At 40.3% G+C, this 25217-nt stretch overlaps 1 protein-coding gene across 1 annotated transcript in view; it reads right to left on the bottom strand.

Moving 5' to 3' along the window:
• Positions 1 to 1154: 1154 nt before the first annotated feature.
• LOC132827061 (T-box transcription factor mls-1-like) overlaps positions 1155 to 25217 on the bottom strand; it is a 51936-nt gene continuing 27873 nt past the window's right edge. Inside the window, exons 5-6 of the mRNA XM_060843495.1 lie at positions 21150 to 21232; positions 1155 to 1665 (exon numbers count right to left, since the gene is read on the bottom strand). Coding sequence (XP_060699478.1) covers positions 1587 to 1665; positions 21150 to 21232 — 162 coding nt within the window. The 3' untranslated portion in view covers positions 1155 to 1586. The remainder of the gene's footprint in view (positions 1666 to 21149; positions 21233 to 25217) is intronic.

Raw genomic sequence — 25217 nt, 5'->3', positions numbered from 1 at the left:
CTGTTTTTCAATTTGCATTCTCATCCATCAGCCATTTCTGCCCATATACCTCCAGGTTCCTGTACTATTGCTTTTTAAAACCCTTTTAGAATTATATATTTGCTGTTGCCTTCCCTTAATCCTCCTAGCAGTTAAATTTATTTTGCCAAGTGTCTACTCATTCCATTAGCCTGTCTTTCTGATTTTTTTTTCACAGAATGTAGGCATTTCTGACAAGTTAAGCATTTGTTGCCCATCAAAAATTGGTCTTGAGCATGTTGCCATGAGCCACGTTCTTGAACTGCTCCAATACATTTGGAATCTGATGGCTTGTTAGATTATTTCAGGGGACAGTGAGGGGTCAACTACATTGCAGTGGTTCAGGAAACATATGTAGGCCATAAGAATAGCATATTGCATTCCATATAGGACTAAATAAACCAGATGGAATTTTATGACAATGGTCACATAGCCACGGTTATGGAGATCAGTTTTAAATTCAGAATTTAAATTAATTTAATACATTTTATCAGCTATTGTTCATTAGTCTGAGCATTTGAATCATAACCAGTAGGGCTCTTGTAGTACAGTCATAGCATACCTACTGCTGAACAAAGACCTAGGTTCAAATCCCACCTGCTCTCGAGTTGTGAATAGCATCTCTGAACGGCTTGATTCAAAAATATCTGGATTACTACCAGTGACATTACCACGGTACCACCTCTCTCCACGTGTGTTGTGCACACAAATGTGATTACTACCTATGTAACACCCATAATGATATCACAAAAAAATCCAATGATTGTCGAATGATTTGTGATTAGTTGAGAATATGGAATTACATGCATATATGTGCTTTTTTTCTGCACCTTTTATTTATGAAATTATAGTTACAAGCATAAACATTTGGGACTGTTATATAACAACAGAATAAATTGTCAGCCTGTTATTGTTCATTTTGTATTTGAGAACTTAGAGTTTTGAATTAGGATTTAATTTTGTTTTAGTGGTTGTATTTTTTTAGTTGATCAAACAAATTCTCAAGAATGGTTAAGGAAGTTTGTTTTAAAAATGCTCAAGAATGAATTATCCCAATGGCGCATGGAGTTTACCTTGTAACTCAAATCAAACAGATTAAAAATATTTCAGATTTAACTGTTCTCAATCACAGCAGAAGGAGAGCACCCTGTATCAGTGAAGAGAGAAGTCTTGTGCTCTAACTAATGACACTAGATTTTGCCAAAGCAGTCATGGTCCTGACATGGAAAGACATTTTGGCAATATGCACAGCAAGTGGGGCTTCCCTTTCAATTTGACTACCTGCTGCTGGAACTGCCATTGAGTTCACAATTACCTATCCCTGAGAGTTGCTAGCCCAATCAGTGGGCAAGTTGCAAAAAGTTTACAATTACAGTATTTAAGAAAAAAAATTAATGGAAGGGAAACCCCTCTGGAAATCACTGGGTTGTGAGTGTTGCCTTCACTGCCAAAGCGGCTTCATTGCATGAAAACATTTCTTTTGGGCTGCTGTTGGGAGGCCACCTGCGAACACAGACAGAAGGAGTTTGTTGATCTGTAATTGGTAGAATATTGATTGTTTTGTAAAATCATCCCTTTACGTAAAAGTTGGCTTCCTTCCTGACTCTGGTGGGAGGCCTATCCATACCCATTCCGAGCACAGATGTACTGCAAAAAAACAACATCATGAATGTCAAATGGAAAATAAACATTGAAAAAAGGATACTGTTGGTGTCCTTTTGTCACACTGACTAAATGTTAACTCTATTTCTCTTTCCACATTGTCAGGCATGCAGAGTATTTACAGCATTTTCTCTCTTTATTTAACTCTACCGCAGTGGCGAGGCACCACAGAGATCAAAGACATATCACCAGACCACTGTTGTGCATTTATTGTTAACCAGTATGAATTAGAATGTAAAGGTCTGGCAACAACTCATCATCTTACCTGTCAGATCTGTGCCAATTAATACCTCCACAGGATTAAAAGATGGCAAAATAGAGGAGTTTCATATTTTTTTTACAAAGTATCCACCACAAAAATTTCAATAAACTAAAGAAAAAGTGTATTGTTGGGAATGGGAAAAAAGTAGAATTTTACATCTTGGAGCATTATTGCGCTGAATCAAATGAAAGGGTACCTATCGGGTATGTAGTCCAATGGTCATGTACACACTTATTAACACCTTATATGATAAGTGTGAGGACTCACAAACAACGGACAAGTGAGTTTTCTGCTCTTTCCAGACAAAGCTTCAACCAAGCTGTGCATATTTCATATATATTAATATTTAACATATGTAATATTTAATATGTAATATTAATCAGTAAATACAATACTATAGCAGTGTTCTGCATTCTCTCTCTCCTCCATGGAACACGCTTGGTTCTAATCTTCTGTGTTCCTCATTTCTCCAGCTTTCTTCCAACCAAGTCCACCCAAGATGGTGTTAGAAGTTTAGCATCAAAGCTCTGACAGGTAGCACTTGTTTGGTGAGCAAAATGGTTGAAAGCATGGCTGCCACAAATGATGTTTCAATTAATCCCAATTAGCTGAAAGGGTGCAAAGTACTATTAGAAGAAATAACTTTAGTTGATGTTATTGACCTTAAGGAACCTCAATTTCATACTTTAGTGTTGGCAATAGTATGCTTAATATTACAAATGTGTCACAAAAGTCTATCATATAAAAGTATGCTTTTTAATTAATTAGAATTGGGATGGTATATTTCTAATCCCCACCAGGTCCATCATTTTGCATGCGACAAGCTATCCAAGCTGTAGCTGTGCATGGCTGTTTTTCAAGTACTGTTTAGTACAGTGACACATACAATCAATTGTTTCTAGGATCAATTTTCAGCTGTAACACAATTTTAAATTACTTAAAAATAAAATTTAATGACTTTGTAAAATAGTAACTGCAAGAAACAAAAGGACAGTCTAGCTTTTGGACTGAGGTTAAGTATAGTAAACTTCATGTTTTCCTGGCCAGTTACCTTTTCTAAGTTTTCAACTTCTGCTGTGTGTTAGTGAGAACAACTTATTACTTAATCAGTAAAACATCTCAACCACCAGATATTGTTGTTTCTGTGATATTATCTCTAAATGATAAAAATAAATTTCTAAAAATACTAGTTTAAAGACATATTAAAGCACTTCCACTCACACAGTTGATCTCTTTTTCTTTCCCTCTTCCCCTTGTTTCTTCCATGTTCTTTTTTTTTAAAAATGACTCAAATGAGCATGGTCAAGAAATTAGAGGTCTGAAGGCTACTTTTAAACAAAAAGGATTAAAAGGACCTGTAATTTGCCAAACAGCACACCCTGCAAACATCATTCTTTGCAAGAGACATCTAGTCAAGAGATTTTTTAATTTATTTAATTCACGTATGGAGTGTTGGCGCTATTGGTAAGGCCAACATTTGTTCCTATTCCTAACTGCTCTTAAAGTGAATGCATTGCTAGGCCATTTCAGAGTATTACACAACCTCATTGATGTGGACCTGGAGCAGAATGAACAGCAGACCAGGTAAAGATGATAGATTTTCTTCCCTAAAGGGAATTAGAAATTTGTTTTGACAACAATTAACAAAAATTTCAACTGAATTTAAAATCTACCAGTTACCTTTTTATGGTCTTTGAACCCATGTCCACAGAGCAATAGCCTGACTCTCTGGATTACTCATGACATTACCACCACACAACTATCTCCTCTTAGAGTCAATTGTTATTTTCATTTTTGCTTTTTCACAACCTACATAACAATCTATTTCAAGTTTAATCTAAGTCAGTTGCCTCGTTCTTTCAATATTTCTGTATTTGAGGTTGGAATATACCACTGGGATGCATTCCAGGGCAGGTGGGACTTGTTACATGAAGGACAGGTTGCACTTGAACTGGAAGGGCATGAATAACCTGGCAGGGAGGTTTGATAGTGTCACTCAGGAGGGATTAAAACAGTGTGTGTGTAGGGGGGCGTGGGGGGAAGAAAGAGAGAAGAGTTGGGAACCAGAGCAGTACGTCAGCAAGTGAAATGACCAAGCAGGAGTTAGAGACTAAGGCCAGTAAAGATAAAAGAAAGAGGAGACCGGGAGACATTACTTGACATAGCAAGACTGAAGTGTATTTGTTTTAATGCAAGGTGTATGACAGGTAAGGCAAATGAAATTAGAGTTTGGAATAGCACATTTTGTAGCAAATACAGAAACTTGGTTGAGAGAGAGGAGTAAGATTGGCACCTTTAACATTCTGGGATTTAGATGTTTCAGGTGAGATTGAGAGGGATACAAAAGTGGTGGAGAGTGATGTTACGAATTAGGGAGAATATCACAGTTATATTGAGGGAAGACACTTTGGGAAGACTCATTCAGTGAGTCCATATGGGTAGAGATCAGGAATAGGAAGTGTCCAATCACTTTGGTGTTGTACTACAGGCCTCCTAACAGCCAGTGGGAGATAGAGAAACAGATATGTGAACATATTATGGAAAAATGTAAAAACACAGGGTTGTTGTGGTCCATTATTTTAACTTCCCTATAATGACTGGGCCTCCTTTCGGGCCAGGTGCTTGGAAGTTGGGGAATTTGTTAGCTGTGTCCTGGAGGAGTTCTTGTAGCAATATGTAAGTAGTCCAGCTTGGGAAAGGGTCATACTAGACCTGGTATTGGGGAATGAGTCCAGCCAGGTGATCAGAGTTTCAAGTGTGGAAGTATTTCAGGAACAGTGACTATAATTCTGTAAGTTTTAGGTAACTTCTGGATAAAGGGAAGAGTTGTCCTTGGCCGAAGGAACTGTATTGGGGAAGGCTAACTACAACAATATTAGGCAGGAACTGGGAAATGGAGATTGGGGGGTGGCTGTTTGAGAGTAAATCCACATCTATCATGTGAGAATCTTTTAAAGACCAAATGATTTAGAGTTCAAGACCAGCATGCTCCTGTGAAAATGATGAACAGCTTATGCCCGAATCATCGATTCTCCTGCTCCTCAGATGCTGCCTGACTGGCTGTGCTTTTCCAGCACCACACTCTTGAAAATGAAGGATAAGGATGGCAAGATTTCGGAACCTTGGATGAGGAGATATTTTGAGCTTAGTCAAAAGGAAAACGAGGACATATGTAAGATTTAGGAAACTGAAGACAGACAGAGCCTTTGAAGAATACAAAAATAGCTGGAAAGAATGCAAACGAGTTAGGAGGCTGAAAGGGGCCATGAAGTGTTCTTGGCAAATGGAATTAAGGAAAATTCTAAGGTGCTTTATAACTATATAAGGAGTAAGAGATTAACTAGGGAAAACATGAGTCCATTCAAGGACAGAGGAGGGAATTTCTGTATGGAGATGAATGAAGTGGGTGAGGACCTCCTTCTCCATTGCTATTCACAGAGGAGAAGAACGTGGTGGATGTTGAGCCTAGAGAGGAGTATGTTGATTTTCTTGAGCATGTCAATATGAGAAAGGAGGAAGTACTGGGTATTTGAAAAGCATTAATGGTAGGCAAGTTCCCGCAGGACCAGATAGGATCTATCCCAGAATACTGAGGGAGGCAAAGGAGGAAATTGCTGGGGCCTTGTACAAAATTCTTGTAACTTTTTTAGCCGTAGGAAAGGTCCCAGAAGACGGAAGAATAGCCAGTTCTTTTATTTAGAAGGGTAATAGGGATAATCTGGGAAATTACAGGCCGGTGAGCCTTGCACCAGTAGTAGGGAAATTATGACATCACAAAGGGAAATATATGCAACACAACTAACTAAGTTATTTAAGAGTCAGTGTGGCACTGGAAAAGCACAGCAGGTCAAGCAGCATCTGACAAGCATCCTATACAAGTAACTTAGATAAAAGCATCCTCAAAGTCAGAGTAAGTTTCAAACAGATATTTTGTATATATGCAAATTGCATTTCTGCATAACTTTTAAAAAGATGTGGTTCTGAACTCCTGGCAAAGAATACTGTTGATCAATAAATATTGGCTATATAAATGAACAAAGAGATTTTTAACTGAGATTTTTAAGCTTCACCTTTCTTAATAGTTTTAGGCTGCAAAATGTGCAAGATATAATCACTACGCAATTAGGGAATTGCATAATTAAATATGGTAATATAACCTAATTAATATGGGTCAATTAGAAAATAAATGGACTTTTCTCTGTGACACAAACTCTAAAACCTACATGTGGATCATCTTTACCCTTTCATAGATAATCTATTAATGAACAAGTCTAATTAGACTCAATTCTCAAATGCATATCAATTTAACCATGAAAGTGGGCCTCCTACCCCTTAGAAAGTATAGCTACATTTCTGTGTCAGTGGAATGATCATGCCAGCAGTTAAAACATAGAACAATATAACGCAGAACAGGCCCTTCATCCCTCGATATTGCACCAACCTGTGAACTCATCTAAGCTCATCCCTCTACACTATCCCATCATCATCCATGTGCTTATCCAAGGATTGTTTAAATCTCCCTAAAGTGGCTGAGTTAACTACATTGGCAGGCAGGGCATTCCATGCCCTTACCACTCTGAGTAAAGGACCTGCCTCTGACATTTATCTTAAATCTATCACAAGCTGACATCATCATCCTAGGAAAAAAGGTTTTCACTGTCTACCCTATCTAATCCTCTGATCATCTTGTATGTCCCTATAAAATCCCCTCTTAGCCGCCGCCTTTCCAATGAGAACAGACCCAAGTCTCAGCCTTTCCTCATAAGACCTTCCCTCCAGACCAGGCAACATCCTGGTAAATCTCCTCTGCATCTTTTCCAATGCTTCCACATCTTTTCTGTAATGGGGCGACAGAACTGTACAAAATATTGCAAATGCAGCCGCACTAGCGTTTTATATAGTTGCATGGCATTACAGCTCTGGAACTGAATCCCTCTACCAATAAAACCTAACACACCGTATGCCTTCTTAGCAGCACTATCAACCTGGATGACAACTTTCAGGGATGTATGTACATGGACGCCAAGATCCCTCTGTACATCCACACTACCAAGAACTTTTCCATTGACCCAGTATTCTGCCTTCCTGCTATTCTCCCCAATGTGAATCAAATCACATTTATCTGCATTGAACTCCATTTGTCACCTCTCTGCCCAGTTCTGCAGTGTATCCAAGTCCCCCTGCAACCTGCAACATTCTCCCACACTTCACTACTCCACTGACTTCAGTATCATTTACTAATCCATCCACCTATGCCTGTGTCTAAGTCATTTATAAAAATGAAAAACAGCAGTGGTCCCAAAACAAATCCTTGTGGCACACCACTAATGACCGGATTCCAGGCTGAATATTTTCCATCAACCACCACTCGCTGCCTTCTTTCAGAAAGCCAGTTTCTAATCCAAATTGCTAAATCAACCTCAATCCATGCCCCTGCATTTTCTCCAACAGCCTACCATGTGGAGCCTTATCAAAGGCTTTACTGAAGTCCATGTACACCACATCAACTGCCCTACCCTCATCCACATGCTTGGTCACCTTCTCAAAAAACTCTGAAGTTTGTGAGACATGATCTGCCTTTGACAAAACCATGTTGACTATCTGAAATCAAATTGTTGTTAGATGATTATAAATCCTATCTCTTATAATCTTTTCCTACAACAGACATAAGGCTCACTGGTCTATAATTACGTGGGTCATTTCTACTGCCCTTCTTGAACAAGGACACAACATATACAGTCCTGCGGTACTAAACCTGTAGACAATGACAATTCAAAGATCAAAGCCAAAGGCTCCACCATCTCCTTTCTAGCTTTCCAGATAATCCTCAGATAAATCCCATCTGACCCAGGGGACTTGTCTACTTTCACTCCTTCTAGAATTGGTAACACATCTTCCTTACTAACCTCTAAACCTTCTAATCTAATATCTTGAATCTCATTCTTCTCCTCTACGATATTATCCTTTTCTTGAGTGAAAACCGATGAGAAATATTCATTTGGCAACTTTCTGATCTCCACAGGGTCCACACACAACTTCCCACTTCTGTCTATGACATGCCCTATTCCTACCCTAGTCATCCTTTTATTCCTGACATACCTGTAGAAAGCTTTAGGGTTCTCCTTTATTCTACCTGCTAAATCCTTCCTAGCTATTCTGTAACTCCATTGCCTCATCTGAACCACCTCATCTCATCGTCACAAGCCTCCTTTTCCACTTAACAAAAGATGCAATTTCTAAGTCTCACCTAATCGCATTATAATTGCCCTGTCCCATTGATAACTCTTGTCCTAGGGCATGTACCTTTTCCTTTCCATCGCTACATTAAACGTAACTGAATTATGATCACTCTCTCTAAAGTGCTCACCTACCACTAAATCAAACACGTGGCCTGGTTCATTAACAAGCACTAGATCCAATGTGGCCTCCCCCTCTTGTCGGCCCTTTGATATACTGTGTCAGAATACTGTGTCGATATACTGTGTCTACTGCACACATTGGACAAAAACTGCTCCATCAGATGTACTAGAGTTACAGCATTTCCAGTCGGTAATGGGGAAGTTAAAGTCCCCCATAATGACCACCCTGTTCCTCTCACTCCTACCCAGAATCATTTTACCAATCCTCTCCTCCACATCCCTGGAACTCTGCGGAGGCCTATAAAAGTCTCCCAGCAATGTGACCTCTCCTCTCCTGTGTCTAACCTCAGCCCATATTACCTCAGTAGACAAGTCCTCATCAAACGTTCTTTCAGCCACGGTTATACTATCCTTGACTAACAAGGTCTACACCTCCCCCTTTTTTTACTGCCTTGCCTGTTTTTAATGAAAGATCTAAACCCTGGAATCTGCAATGTCCAAGAGGATGGGGTGGCCTTGTTAGTTAAGAACAAAATTAAATCTATGGCACTGAATGACATAAGGTCGGATGATGTAGAGTCTGTTTGGGTGGAATTGAGGAACCACAAAGGCAAAAAAACCATAATGGGAGTTATGTCCAGACCTCCTAACAGTGGTCAGGACCAGAGGTGCAACATGTACCAGGAAATAGAGAAGGCATGTCAGAAAGGCACGGTCACGGTGATCATGGGGGACTTCAATATGCAGGTGGACTGGCTAAATAATGTTGCCTGTGGATCCAAAGAAATGGAATTCTTGTAATGCTTGCTGGATGGCTTTTTGGAACAGCTTGTCATGGAGCCCACAAGGGAGCAGGCTATTTTGGACCTAGTGCTATGCAATGAACCAGACTTTATAAAAGATCTTAAAGTAAGGGAACACTTAGGAAGCAGTGATCATAATATGGTAGAGTTCAGTCTGCAGTTTGAAACAGAGAAGGCAAAATCGGATGTAATGGGTGTTACAGTTAAACTAAGGTAATTATGAGGGCAAGAGAGAGGAACTGATGAAAATCGACTGGAAGCAGAGCCTAGCAGGGAAGACAGTAGAGCAAAAATGGCAGGAGTTTGTGGATATAATTGAGGACACAGTACAGAGGTTCATCCCCAAGAAAAGAAAGATTATCCAGGGAGGGATAGACAGCCATGGCTGACAAAGGAAGTCAGGAAATGTATCAAAGAAAAAGAGACATCCTATAAAGTGGCCAAGAGCAGTGGGAAATCAGAAGATTGGGAAGGCTACAAAAACAAACAGAGGATTACAAAGAGAAATAAGAAAGGAGAGGATCAAATATGAAGGTAGGTTAGCCAGTAATATTAGAAATGATTGAAAGAAACTTTTACTATGTATAAGAAACAAATGACAGGCAAAAGTAGACACTGGGCCACTTCAAACTGATGCTGGAAGGCTAGTGATGGGAGATAAGGAAATAGCTGGAGAACTTAACAAGTACTTTGTGTCAGTCTTCACAGTGGAAGACATGAGTAATATCCCAGCAATTAAAGGGAGTCAGGGGGCTGAGTTGAGTATGATTTCCATTACAAAAGAGGTAGTGCTAGAAAAGCTAAAAAGTCTTAAAATTGACAAATCTCCTGACCCCGATGGACTACATCCTAGAGTTCTGAGGTGGCTGAGGAAATAGCGGAGGCATTGATTGAGATCTTTCAAAAGTCACTGGAGTCAGGGAAAGTCCCGGATGATTGGAAGATTGCTGTTGTAAACCCCTTGTTCAAGAAAGGATCCAGACAAAAGATAGAAAATTTTATAGGCCCATTAGCCTAACCCTGGTTGTTGGTAAAATTCTAGAATCCATCATTAAGGATGAGGTTTCTAAATTCTTGGAAGAGCAGAGTCTGATTAGAACAAGTCAACATGGATTTAGTAAGGGGAGGTCATGCCTGACAAACCTGTTGGAATTCTTTGAAGAGGTGACAAGTAGGTTAGAGCAGGGAAACCCAGTGGTCTATCTCGACTTCCAAAAGGCCTTTGATAAGGTGCCACACGGGAGGCTGCTGAGTAAGGTGAGTGCCCATGGTGTTCGAGGTGAGCTACTGGCATGGATTGAGGATTGGCTGTCTGACAGAAGGCAGAGAGTTGGGATAAGAGGTTCTTTTTTGGAATGGCAGCTGGTGACAAGTGGTGTCCCAAAGGGTTCAGTGTTGGGACCGCAGCTGTTCACATTATATATTAATGATCTGGATGAAGAGACTGGGGCGCATTCTAGCAAAGTTTGCTGATGATACGAAGATAGGTGGACAGGCAGGTAGTACTGAGGAAGTGGGGAGGCTGCAGAAGGATCTAGACAGTTTGGGAGAGTGGTCCAGGAAATGGCTGATGGAATTCAATGTGAGCAAATGTGAGGTCTTACACTTTGGAAAAAAGAATACAAGCATGGACTACTTTCTAAACGTTGAGAAAATTCATAAAGCCAAAGTACAAATGGATCTGGGTGTGCTACTTGAGGATTCTCTAAAGGTAAACATGCAGGTTGAATCAGTAATTAAGAAAGCGAATGCAATGTTGTAATTTATCTCGAGGGTTGGAATATAAAAGCAGCAATGTGCTACTCAGACTTCGTAAAGCTCTGGTGAGGCCCTATTTGGAGTACTGTGTCCAGTTTTGGGCCCCACACCTCAGGAGGGACATACTGGCGCTGTGGCATGTCCAGCGGAGAGTCACACGGATGATCCCTGGAATGGTAGGTCTAACATAAGAGGAATGGCTGAGCATCCTGGGATTGTACTCATTGGAATTTAGAAGGTTAAGCGGAGATCTAATAGAAACTGAAAAGATAATACATGGCTTGGAAAGGGTTGCCGCTAAGAAATTGTTTCCATTGGGCGGGGAGACTAGGACCTTAAAATTAGAGGGGGTCAATTCAGAACAGAAAAGCGGAGACATTTCTTCAGCCAGAGTGTGGTGGGCCTGTGGAATTCATTGCCGCGGAGTGCAGTGGAGGCCAGGACGCTAAATGTCTTCAAGGCAGAGATTGATAAATTCTTGATGTCACAAGAAATTAAAGGCTACGGGGAGAATGCTGGTAAGTGGAGTTGAAATGCCCATCAGCCATGATTTAAATGGTCGAGTGGACTCGATGGGCCAAATGGTCTTACTTCCGCTCCTGTGTCTTATTGTCTTGCGCTATCCATATCTCCAAAATGGCTACAACATCGAAGTCCCAGGTACCTATCCAAAGATTGAAGCCCTCTTACCTGGAGTAAGCCTGTTGAATCCTCTAAATTTAATGCAGGTACAAAAGGGTAGCAAGCATCATAAATGCTAATATTTTTTAAAGTGAAACTGATCAGTTGAACCCGGTTGCTGTTGCCAATCTATCAAGATAATGGGCCAGATTTTCCAGGGAGTAGCAATCTCACATTTTTTGTTTTGAAAGAAAAGAGCTCAACATTTCTGAAAGGAGAATCTGTTCAGAACTTCCTGAGAAATGCACAGCCATACTTCAATTTTGACACCAAACAAAAAAAACAAAGAACTGCAGATGCTGGAAACTTGAAATAAAAACAGAAATAGCTGGAGGAACTCAGCAGACTCAACATTAACTGTGAAGAGAAAGCAGCACTAAAGTTTCAGGTTCAGTGACCTTTCTTCAAAACTAGAACGGAACTTGACAAACTTCAAATTTCCTACTTGATCATCGATAGACAGTTGCCTTTAAAATGGTGAGAGGACCTATCTGGGATAGTGTAAATTGTACACCAGTAACCTTGACGTTCTCTTACCTCAAGTGCTAAACTGCAAAGTTTTACACATCACCCAATTACTTTATTCAGATCCCCAATCTAACGACACTTGAAGAAATATGCCTGCCAGGAGATTGACATTACCTCGAAGCTGCTGAGAAACTAGGAGAGCAGAATATTCCCTCATCTCGACTGTTTGTATAGTGAATGCTGATGACATCAGGGGAACCTAGTTTGATGCAATAATTGAACCTGACAGTGCAACGAGTTGGATTAACATTTGTGGATGAAATTGAAAAAGCCTGGATTAATGAGTGCTGATGTTATTTCAGCACCATGCAATGTTAAACTCAACAGTAGCTTTAAGAAACAAGTTTCCCTGATATTTTCTGATTAGATTAGATTACTTACAGTGTGGAAACAGGCCCTTCGGCCCAACAAGTCCACAACGACCCGCTGAAGCGCAACCCACCCATACCCCTACGTTTACCCCTTACCTAACACTACGGGCGATGTAGCATGGCCAATTCACCTGACCCGCACATCTTTGGACTGTGGGAGGAAACCGGAGCACCCGGAGGAAACCCACGCAGACACGGGGAGAACATGCAAACTCCACACAGTCAGTCGCCTGAGTCGGGAATTGAACCCAGGTCTCAGGCGCTGTGAGGCAGCAGTGCTAACCACTGTGCCACCGTGCCGCCCCGGTTTAAATTATTTTCTTTAAATCGATAAATAAAACTGCACAAGAATGTTGATCTGAAGCTATAAATTTAAACTTGGCAGTATTAACAGATTACTTCTATAAACATTTGTAGATCTGCTCTGTTCTTAATCTGTTGGTCTGTTATTGTAGCAGATATTTATCAGACAGATGCAAAAATGCATTAAATGTGTGCACTGATATTTTAACAATAATTTATAAGCTATAAATCTTTGAAATTTATTTTGAAATGCAGTCACAACATTCATGGTGTTCTATCAAATATGATATTTCCACCACGACCATCAGCACACTCATAACCAACAGCACACAGACAGAATAAATAAAACAAATATCTTGCATCTAGTGGTTTTTGGGATCGACACTTTACTGAAATGTAGCCAATCATTAATACCATACAAAAGAAATGCCTCCTTCTTATAGACCTGATGATGACCAACAGCCCATGACAAAACCAGAATGGTGTTTTGATGTCACAGATGAGTGCTTCAGTGTCACTTTTAATGTCTATTTTTCAAAATAAAATTTGTAAGTCAGACAGGGTCAACATGGCTTTCTCAAAGGCTCAGGTGAAGGTTTGAGTTAAAGGGACATTTTTCCTTGGAGTGTCAGCGGTTTAGGGGTGTCTTAGAGGTTTATAAAATCATGAGGAGCATGGCTAGGGTGAATAGGCAAGCTCTTTTTCCTGGGGGAAGGCTGGGGGAATCCAAAACGAGAGGGCATAGGTTTAAGGTGAGAGGGGAAAGTGGCAGTTGAGACCAAAGCTTTGCAACAACAAAGACAGCTGGCAAACATGGGCAGGTCTTAGCCCAGCATGGGTGAAAGCAGAGGAGAGTGAGCCCTCTTGGGGAAAGCCCAGCTTGGAGTGTCTGCAGGCCCACAGCTTAAGAAAGGACTGTAATGTTTGACTTTGTAAATTTTATTTATTTTAGATTCTAGTGCTGAACTTTTTAAAGTTATTTTCTACTTCTGTAACTAAGATTTTGTACCTCGGTACTTTGTACCTAAGATGGTGCCATGTGTGGTGACACTGTACATTTTTCACTATACCCTTGTACACAGTACTTGAGTACACATGACAATAAAATCTAAATCAACATAGTACTCCAGATATGGTTTCATCAATACCCTAAGTACAGCATTGGGGACGTTAATATGTTGAAGCAATTGAGAAGGTTTACTTAACTAATACCCGGAATGAGCAGATTGTCTTATGATGGAAGGTTAGAAAGGGCATATATCATCTGGAGTTTAGAAGAGTCAAAGGTGTTAATTGAAACATTTAAAGATCCTGAGGGGACATGACTGGTTGGATGTTGAAAGGATGTTTCCTTTTGTGGGAGAATCTGGAACTCGAGGTAATAATTTCCCCCGAGTCATTTACAACTGTACTTCCAGTTTCCTATCTACCAGCATCTGGCCCTTGACCTGACTGAAAACTTGTCACGGTCTATTCTCAACCACTTATTTATCTCTACTTTTGATGCCCTTGTCTAAATCAAAATCTTTACTTTCTCACATCCTAATCATTGTCTGAGGAAGCATATATTTAATTTTCTTATCTGTGACTGGTGTAATATGTGAACTTTTATCTCCAGTAAACTTGTCCATAAACTCTGCTGCCCTTATCCTAATATTGAATATCCTGTTCATCCTGATGTTTACAAACCTCCAATGATCTTCTAGTAGGCTAAAAAATTTGAATTCAAATTGCTCATCCTTGTATCCAATTCCCTCTATGGCCTCACTTTGTCTTATTTCTGTAACCTTCTACGATTCTGCAGAACTCTATATTCCTCTCATTCTAGCCTTTTCTGAATGTTCAAATGTCTCCTGTAGAACAATCATGACCGTAAGAATTGAAATTTCCTCCTTAAACCCCTCTGCTTCTCTGTCATTAGGGCACTCCTTGAAACTTACCCCTGACCAATCTTACTACCTTCCATTACTTGGTGTCAATTTTGACTGCCTCCAGATATTTTCCTAACTATATTGGTTTCGTTGTCCATCTCCAGACCTGACTAAACAAATATTCTGACACCAGGATAGTCTCCTGCTCTTGCAAGCTAATGCCAGAACATAAAGATTAATCTTGGGCACTTCAATATTATAATCTCATTAAATGCTTCTCCCTTGTTCTCTATCTGCATCTCAAAAAAATGGAAAGCAGTTGCACACTTAAAACGGTGGAGTAGTGCAATTATTTTCCAAGCCAGAATGTTTGAATTTGATATTTATATATTGGTGTTTCCAACAACAATATCTCAACTTCTAAATTTTTCTTTAACTATAAAGTGCTTCTAAATGTTTAGTCATTATGAAAGATGTTCTGTTAGTGTAAATCTTTCTTTATTCCTACGGTTGCTACAAGCACTTCATGAGATCTCCAGCTTTTACTTTTGTATTATAATTGTCAAAGTTGAAAGTGCTGCTGCACAGGAATGGGAAACAAGGTGCATAAGCAAAATGTGGTTTTGACACATTTTCAAGAAAATTTTGATTTTGACACTTTGAGACAGAAAGTAGTTTTACCCTCTTGTTCCTGAGCCATTCAGCTTATTCGTATAAATCAAGAGTGGGATTCTAATGTTTCTGAAAGGTTCAGATGAAATTATATAACTTCCTTTCAAGTACTTAAGGCAATTTAAATTTATGATTTCATTTCATTTTCAGTTGCAGTGACTGTGCTTATGTGACTAACTATAAAGTCAGTTCCATATATGATATGATAGTCAGGTAACTACACTGAGGTAGCTGATTCAGGTTTCAGATTAAAAACCTGCAGAATTGCAGTACTGATTTAATGGGGCCTTCTTAAAATCAGGATCAAAATAACCTCAATGTGAACATATAGTGACGTTAATATAACATAGGTAGCCAAACCTCAAGATGCACCTGTGAAACCTTATCCCCTGCTTGCACTTCAAACCATTAACTTTGGTTTTCATGTTTCCTAATTATACAAAGTCAAGATAATGTTGATGGTTACTGCAACATTCACTTCTGAATTTAAATTAAGATAGCTTTCTAATGAAGCAAAAGAGTGTGTCAGGTTTCCTCACTCTGATTAGCTTCTGATTTCATTAGGGGAAAAAAAACCTGAAAGACATGGACACAATAAAACATCACAATTTGTATACAGCAATCAGCATGAATGATCACGTTATCCCGGTGAGGAAGGAATGTTGTCCATTACAGCAGGAAAACTCCTTGCTTATCTTTCAATAGTTTAGAAATGCCCACATTTTGAAGTTTGGAATGCTATTAATCAAGACACAATCTGGTGGTGCAAAACCCCCTTACCTGATTAGGTCTGGTGGGAGGAAGGCTGACAGTGGCCTTCCCTTCTCAGATGTCAATTCAAGCAATTAATGCCAATTTCAGAGCCTCATCCTAACACCACCATTATTCAACCAACGTGGGCAGGGAGCTTGTCATGCTGGAAGACTAACAGCAAACTCAGTCAGGTTTGCTTGCAACCTTCTGAGAATGTCCCCTATTCGAAGCCATGCAACATGATTGAGGGACTTGGCTTTAGGTAGGGGGTGCAAACAGAAGACTTCACTCTCCCCTTTCCAGTAATTGCTCTGTCTACTTTGCTGGCAGCCTTCCCCCCCCACCCCCCCCCCCCCCCCATGACCTCCAGTAGCCTTCATTGACCTTTCTCCAAGGATCTAATCGTGAGTCTTGATGGAAGATCATGAGTATTATTGGCATTGGCACCTTTCACCATGCTGCCAGTAATGCAGAGCTGCACACCTGTGACTTCAGGAGCTGGACTTCTTTCTATTTAATTAAATATACAATGGAGTCTGGACATTCAGTTCCTGCTGTAAATCAGGACTTAATACCCTCACAGCTCCCAGTGATGGGACTGGTGGAATATCAACAGATTTCATGGTCGACACTGGTGGCCCCTGTCTTCCTCATTACATTTCACCGAAAAGGCGAGACCTTCAGTAGTGAGACCCCTGTATGTAGAGCTGGACTTCCACATGTCTTGTTTAAGGTTCCCACATTTGGGGAATTGATGAAGTTTGCTCCCTGTTTAGTGGATTTTGAGTTATTAGAGAAATGCCTCTTACCTGGATCTGGAAGATAAAGAACTGAAACTGTATTTTTAAATATACACAAAGTAGTTAGGAACTAGCTGGATCAAAGCATCTTGCAGGCTACATCTGGACTAGAGTTCATGTATTGTATCTTAGACATCCCCTGTGACAGTATCAATAAGTTGTTGATACCTATCTGAACTACAGATAAGTGGAGATCTTAATTGAATATCTTCCCAAAATAGCTTTTCTGATCTGTATAAATGTATGAACCTAGATTCTTTGGCAAATTTGTGGAGTTGAGCCTCAACCCTAAATTTTCTAATTCCCAAGCAAGAGATTTATGCTGAATGTATTGTAATTTCCTGCTTCCTTGATGTAACCTTTTCAAATCTTTGTTCCCTCTTGACTTGCTTCCTTTTCTAGGTCAGCAAAAAGATATAAGTGATAGTCATTTTTTAGAATATAACTTGAATATTGTTGAAAAAGACACATTTTGTTGAAATTTTCATCTTGCACTCGTCAGGACAACTCACAAGAAATATAAATTTTAGGAGAAGCCAACATTTATTTTGAATGAGAGAAAAATGATAATCAGTTATCAAGTGTACTTTGAGTGGTAGGGGCATGACGTATGCATCTATTAATCATGATTGATAGTCAACTGCCAGATTTATTCAAAGGTATTTATGCAAATTGTCTGATGAATGTGCAAAATGAAAAAACAAAATGGGTTTTTTTTTCAGCAATATGCAAGTTCTGTGCTACCAAATGATTACTTGCATATTTGAATCAAAAGTACAACAAAAAGCAAATTCAGGATACCAACAACATAGTCCAACTTATGTGTAAGTTAAGAATGGGCAAGTTTTTCAGTTGGATTTCTTCAAGTGTACATTAAACCCAAATTTTTGCCAATTTTTACTTCTAAATGTAATTTTAATGCTAAAGTGAGACACTGTTTCACCAATGTTTATACAAGATGAGATTGAAAATATTGATAACATCACAAATGTATGCAATACCTGACACTGTCTTGGTCTAAATTGCAAAAGTTTCTTTCATTTTTGGATTTGATCAGTTTGTTGCTACATTGCTTCAATAAATGACCATATCATAAATAATTTGAAACAAGACTGCATAGTAAACACACTTAAACAAAAACAGTTTGACAAAGCAATTCACAATGTCGCTAAACATGCAATAAATCCATTTGACCATGTAAGGTCTGAAAGTGAGGAGGAGTTATCCTTGAGCATGGTTTTAGTTTTGGTGTACCTTCATCCAACCTCAAATGTGAAGAGGTGTTTGCTGAGTTCAAACTCCTCAATTCCCAGCTATCCTGATACAACCCAGTGTTGAAAGAAAGTACTGAATCTTTGATGATACATCTAGCTCAGCTACCACATTTGTACTGCAGAATTCTGAATGACTTGTCTACTTTGAATATGCAATGTAAATGTCTGGTAGCACCTAGACATACATATAAAATCAATGAAGGGACTGGAATAGTCATCCTTAACAAACTTGACTATATCAATTAAATGGTATTATTTATCTTAGCCTGCCTTGCACCCTCTCCTCATTCCTGATGAAGGGCTTATGCCCGAAACGTCGAATTTCCTATTCCTTGGATGCTGCCTAACCTGCTGTGCTTTAACCAGCAACACATTTTCAACTATATCAATAAGATGCTTAACATTCTTAATGATAAATCCAAATTTATATCCAGTGGAAATGCTGCTCAGCATGCCTGGACAACCTTACTTGAAAACAAGTTAAAAAATGCCTGCTGGACTAGTATGAGAGCAACAAGCTGCCAGGTTATATACACTACAAGGTTTGTTGTCACAGTGAACTATATGTGCACATCACAAAAGTGATGTCCCTTTATGTCCTATCTTATCTGTCACTGGTTCTGTACAAAACTAACTAGAAAAAATGGTTGGGTGAATTGCAACCACCAATTCTGAATAGATATTCCAATTACACATTGGAATTCCTCCACATTTACTCGGACCATACAGAACTTGCACATCGATAGCAATGTGGCATCCACGTGCACATTTGACATTACTATCCTATTCACCAATGTACAACTCATGGAAGCCAGAGATATCTGCACTGCAGCATTATATAGCAATCTAGATCCACCACCATTGCATATTCATTGAATTTATGAACTCAACTTATGCAGTTTATTTCAGTTTTAAAGACTCTATCATGCCTAGATGGTATTTCCATGAGGTCACAGCTAGTCACAGCTCTTGCAAACATCTTTGAATTCCAGCAGAAATGTGTCTTCAATTGAATGATACCTAAACATTCATCCCTTGCATATTTCTCATATTAAATGACACGTTTGCTGCATTTATATTTGCAGATACATGTGAGAATTTTCTTAAAATGTCTTACTGGGTTACATCTTGCACTCAATTTACATTTGAAGTAAACTGTTAAATGATCTCCTGAATATTCTAGTTGAGAAATTGGCCAGGAGATTCTCTACTACTATCTATTGCAAACTTATCTTCGCTAATCACTGAATACACATTGAAAACTCTATAGTTCTACGTGCTATAAGGTTGGTCGTATCGGACTCATAAATAATTCTTTAGCCATTTGTTCATTGTACAAGATTAATGCTGATTTAAGGCACATCAAAGCCAAGCAATAAGATAATGACTACCGTGATCATGAAATTTCTCACTTTATATTGTGTAACTCATGAACAGGTCTAAGGCTATCAATTCTGGTCCTGAAAAGTATCCAGCTTACCTCACAGATTATCCTGGAAGGCTAACGTATCTCAAAACTTGAAGGTTACATGCTGCTCCTATGCAATAGCAATGTGACGGTGTTCACCACTAACAAATGCTGTCATTGAGCCAAAAAAGATATTTTATCTACCAAATATGTAGTCCAATGTTACATATTTGGACTGTATGTCCCAAAGACAGGTGTATTATATACCTTTGACAGTTCCGAACAAACAATGTAGTGACCATATCTAAAAATGCTGTGTTTCGAAACACACAACACAATCTTCAACATGTGTTTCTACAAATGGACAATATCTCTGGATGTGCTTCAGTGTCCAAATAATTATGCTGACACTATTTTAGGATCAACAACTGAGTTGGTAGTATGACACGCTTGCATGTACTAGAAGCTAAATACTTTGTTACTAATATTCTGTTCTTTGCAGACAGAAATAACACGTACTCACAGTTCTCTTTTTCAATTCAGCAAAATAGATGATAGCTATTTGCTTATTTCTCAGGACAATGCCTCGAACAATCAGGTACAAAATTGGTTTAACATTCAAACAAAGTCTGGCAGTTAACCGCCAATCATCATCCTCAAGGTTAGAGATGTTGCCATTATTAGGGGGAAAACCACTAATTTAATGAGATTACAAGTGCAGGCTACACAGGCCAATAAACTTGAATATTGCAGTTTTTGCTGTTGCTTTTCATGGTGACTAACCTTTATTCTTCATGTTAAATGCACTAATTATGCAAAATGCTGGCCCAATCATAAACAGGGAACATGAAAAAAAATTGACTCAGAAAAAAATTATTGATCTGTCAGTCATCAGTATTTTGGAATATTCCATGTCATCAGTATTTTGGAATATTCCATCAACCTTTTATAAACCTGCTGCATCATAAAATATTGGACATCAGAAATTAATCTGAAAGGAGCAAGGGTCTGGATGATGCAGATTGTCTGAGGAATTGGAAGAGAAATGCTTATGATAAACAACATCCAAAAACAAATTTAGAAATATCATGAAGTACCAAATTATAAATCGGTCTTTTGAAAAAAGAACGTCTTGGTATAACAATTTTGCACTGAAGTCCATAACTTGACCGAAGGTGTTTACAAGTCAGTCATTTGTAACAAAGTCGAACACTTTTTTTCTACACCGGCTACATTTTAATCTTATTTGGTCCAATTAGTGGCAGACTGTAGATTTATGTATTCTCTGATTAGCTCCATATGCAGAAATCTGGTTGAAACATTTAAACATGGCCCCTAGCAACATCACATTTGATAATCATCTCTTCCTAAATAGAAATAATCTCTTTCAGGGTAAAGGATTAGCAATTAATCTAAAAAAAATCTAAACTTTTGTATTTTTTAACAATTTATAAGTGTACCACATAGATGTAACCATTATCACCATTAAAAAGTATTATCATTGGTAATTCCTTTCACAGTCGGTTGAAATAAATATAATAGATTTTACATATCAGCACAGCAAAATCACACTGATTGTAATATATGCAATCTGCCTGCGAAGCTTAGGAATCTATGAACACTGACCTTTGAGGTGTTTTGTTCTGTCTTCTGTTATGTGGTAGAGCACCTTTGGCATAAGGGTTATATTCTATCTTCATCTTCTTCATCTATAAATGAGGTGAAAATGCTGTACCATTAAATTGTTTCTTGCCCCATTTGTGATTTCACTCATACAGAACATAAGTGTGGCACATCTCAACATAAACACACACTTCAGGACTCCTCCACGAATCCTGCCTTAGTTTTAAAAATCCAGAAGATGTTTAATGATTTGTGTCTACATATCACATTTTTTGAGTTTTTCGCTTTTATTGCTTCATGTAAAAGATTGCTTATTCTGAAATGCATAAGTTGTGTATTTTAAAACAATTGAATTTACAAAGGTTTAAACAAACTACAATGTGAATGTTAATGGTGTATATTAAAGTTAAATGGGCCAGTTTGTGGTATGTTACTGCTTAGTCTATTACAAACTGGTATGGCATGGCTCAATTTGCCAGATGGTGCTATCCAAAGCAGAGCAAGGGAGTGCTCCTAAAATCTTGACTAATATTCTGGATGGATAAATGAGGGATATGGGCCAAGTGCTGGCAAATGGAACTAGATTAGGTTGGACCGAAGGGTCTGTTTCCATGCTGTACATTTCGATGACTCCATGATACCAACCTATTTTAGCAACACAGATTATTAATTGCTGAAGGATCCAATCCACAGATGAATGATGATAGGATTACAGGGTAAGAAGGAGGGGAAGCTGCTTTCCAAAGCCGGGTTCTTTGATCAGGCAAAGAGGGCTATAGAAGTTGTCTTGTCAAGTATATTGAAGGCTGAAATAGTCCAATTTTTAATGAGTGAAGGAATTGAGGATTATGGGGAAAAAGTGGGAGAAAGTGAGGAATGCAGATGCTGGAGGTCAGAGCTGAAAAATGTGTTGCTGGAAAAGCACAGCAGGTCAGGCAGCATCCAAGGAGCAGGAGGATCGATGTTTCGGGCATAAGACCTTCAGGAATGAGGAAGGTGTGCCAAGCAGGCTAAGATAAAAGGTAGGGAGGAGGGCCTTGGGGGTGGGGTGTTGGGAATGCGATAGGTGGAATGAGGTTAAGGTGAGGGTGATAGGCCACAGCGGGAGCGGGGGCGGAGAGGTCGGGAAGAAGATTGCAGGTGAAGAAGGCAGTGCTGAGTCCGAGGGTTGGGACTGAGATAAGGTGGGGGGAGGGGAAATGAGGAAGCTGGGGAAATCTGCATTCATCCCTTGTGGTTGGAGGGTTCCTGGCGGAAGATGAGGCCCTCTTCCTCCAGGCATCGTGTTGCCATGGTCTGGCGATGGAGGAGGCCAAGGACCTGCATGTCCTTGGCAGAGTGGGAGGGGGAGTTAAAGTGTTCAGCCACAGGACGGTTGGGCTGGTTGGTGCAGGTGTCCCAGAGGTGTTCTCTGAAATGTTCCGCAAGTAGGTGGCCTGTCTCCCCAATATAGAGGAGGCCACAGTGGATGCAGTGACTAATGTGTGTGGAGGTGGAGGTGCAGGTGAATTTGTGACGGATATGGAAGGATCCCTTGGGGCCTTGAAGGGAAGTGAGGGGGGAGGTGTGGGTGCAAGTTTTGCATTTCTTGTGTTTGCAGGGGAAGGTGCCGGGAGTGGAGGTTGGGTTGGTGGGGGACCTGACGAGGGAGCTGCAGAGGGAGTGGTCTTTCTGGAATGCTGATAGGGAAGGGGAGGGAAATATGTCCTTGGTGATGGGGTCTGTTTGAAGGTGGCGGAAATGGCAAAGGATGAGACAATGTGTCTGGAGGTTGGTGGGGTGGTAGGGGAGGACCAGTGGGATTCTGATCTGGGGGCGATTGGAGGGGCGGGGTTCAAGGGCGGAGGAGCGGGAAGTGGAGGAGATGCAGTGGAGAGCATCGTCAACCACGTCTGAGGGGAAATTGCGGTCTTTGAAGAAGGAGGCCATCTGATTGTACAGGGGGCAGAGTGGGAGGGGGTGTAATCTAGGTAGCTAAAGGAATCGGTCGGTTTATAATAAATGTCCGTGTTGAGTTGGTCGCCCGAGATAGAAATGGAGAGGTCTAGGAAGGGGAGGGAGGGGTCTGAGATGGTCCACATAAATTTGAGGTCGGAGTGGAAGGTGTTAGTAAAATGGATGAACTGTTCAACCATCATGAGAGCACGAGGTAGCGCCGATACAGTCATCGATGTAGCGGAGGAAAAGGTGGGGGGTGGTGCCAGTGTAGCTGCAGAAGATGGACTGTTCCACATATCCGACGAAGAGGCAGGCATAGCTGGGGCCCATGCGGGTACCCATGGCTACTCCTTTGGTTTGGAGGAAGTGGGAGGATTGGAAAGAGAAGTTGTTCAGAGTGAGAACCAGTTCAATCAGTCGAAGGAGGGGGTTAGTGGAAGGGTACTGGTTGGGTCGGCAGGAAAGGAAGAAGCGGAGGGCTTTGAGGCCTTTGTGATGGGGGATGGAGGTGTATAGGCATCACACCCCCACCTTTTCCTCCGTTACATCGATGAGTGTATCAGCGCTATCTCGTATTCCCACGAGGAGGTTGAACAGTTCAGCGACTTTACCTCCTCCATCACCAGACCATGGCAACATGACACCTGGAGGAAGAGCGCCTCATCTTCTGCCTAGGAACCCTCCAACCACAAGGGATGAATGCAAATTTCTCCAGCTTCCTCATTTCCCATCCCCCCACCTTATCTCAGTCCCAACCCTTGGACTCAGCACCGCCTTCTTGACCTGCAATCTTCTTCCTGCCTCTCCGCCCCCATCCCCTCTGCGGCCTATCACCCTCACCTTAACCTCCTTCCACCTATCGCATTCCCAATGCCCCTCCCCGAAGTCCCTCCTCCCTACCTTTTATCTTAGCCTGCTTGACACACCTTCCTCATTCCTGAAGAAGGGCTTATGCCCGAAACGTCGATTCTCCTGCTCCTCGATTATGGGGAAAAGGCAGGAACCTAGAGATGAGGATTATCAGATCAGCTATGATCTCACTGATGGTAGAGCAGACTCAAAGGGCCAAATTACCTACTTCTGCTTCTATGTCTTCTGGTTCTTTTTGGAGATTTTTAATGGAAAAGACTAGTTTTCCACAGCTTCAATACAGCTAACATTTAAAAAATAACTGATCTATTTTTACATTAATTTGAACAATATAGAACATAAAACATAACAGTGCAGCACAGGCCTTTATGCCCTCAATGTTGCACTGACCTGTGGAACCAATCTGAAGCCTATATATCCTACACTATTCCATTTTCATCCTTATGTTTATCCAATGACCATTTAAATGCCCTTAAAGTTGGTGAGTCCAAGACTGTTGCAGGCAGGATATTCCACACTCCTATTACTCTGAGTAAAGAAACTACCTCTGACATCTGTCCTATATCTATCACCCCTCTATTTAAAGATATGTCCCCTCGTGCTAGCCATTACCATCTGAGGAAAAAGGCTCTCACTGTTCACCCTATCTAACTCTCTGCTTATCTTATATGTCTCAATTAAGTCACCTCTCAACCTTCTTCTGTCAAATGAAAACAGCTTGAAAGCCCTCAGCCTTTCCTCATAAGACCTTCCTTCCATACCAGGCAACATCCTAGTAAATCGCCTCTGAACCCTTTCCAAAGCTTCCACATCCTTCCCATAATGTGGTGACCAGAACTGTACGCGATACTCCAAGTGCGGCTGCACCAGAGTTTTGTACAGCTGCAACATGACCTCATGGCTCCGAGACTCAATCCCTCTATCAATAAAAACTAACACACCCCATATGCCTTCTCTATCAACCTGGGTGGCAACTTTCAGGGATCTATATACATGGACACCGAGATCTCTCTGCTCATCTACACTGCCAAGAATCTTACCATGAGCCCAGTACTCTTCATTCCTGTTGCTCCTTCCAAAGTGAATCACTCACATTTTTCCACATGAAACTCCATTTGCCACTTCTCATCCCAGGTTTGCAGCGTATTTATGTCCCTCTGTAACCTGCAACATCCTTCGGCACTGTCCACAGCTCCACCAACCCAAGTGTCATTGGCAAATTTACTAACCCATCCTCTACCCTTTCATGCAGGTCATTTATAA

Source organism: Hemiscyllium ocellatum, chromosome 24 (assembly GCF_020745735.1).
Source record: "Hemiscyllium ocellatum isolate sHemOce1 chromosome 24, sHemOce1.pat.X.cur, whole genome shotgun sequence".
NCBI lineage: Eukaryota > Metazoa > Chordata > Chondrichthyes > Orectolobiformes > Hemiscylliidae > Hemiscyllium > Hemiscyllium ocellatum.
Note: the sequence above shows the minus strand (reverse complement) of the source record. Positions and strands in the feature narration are given on the sequence as shown.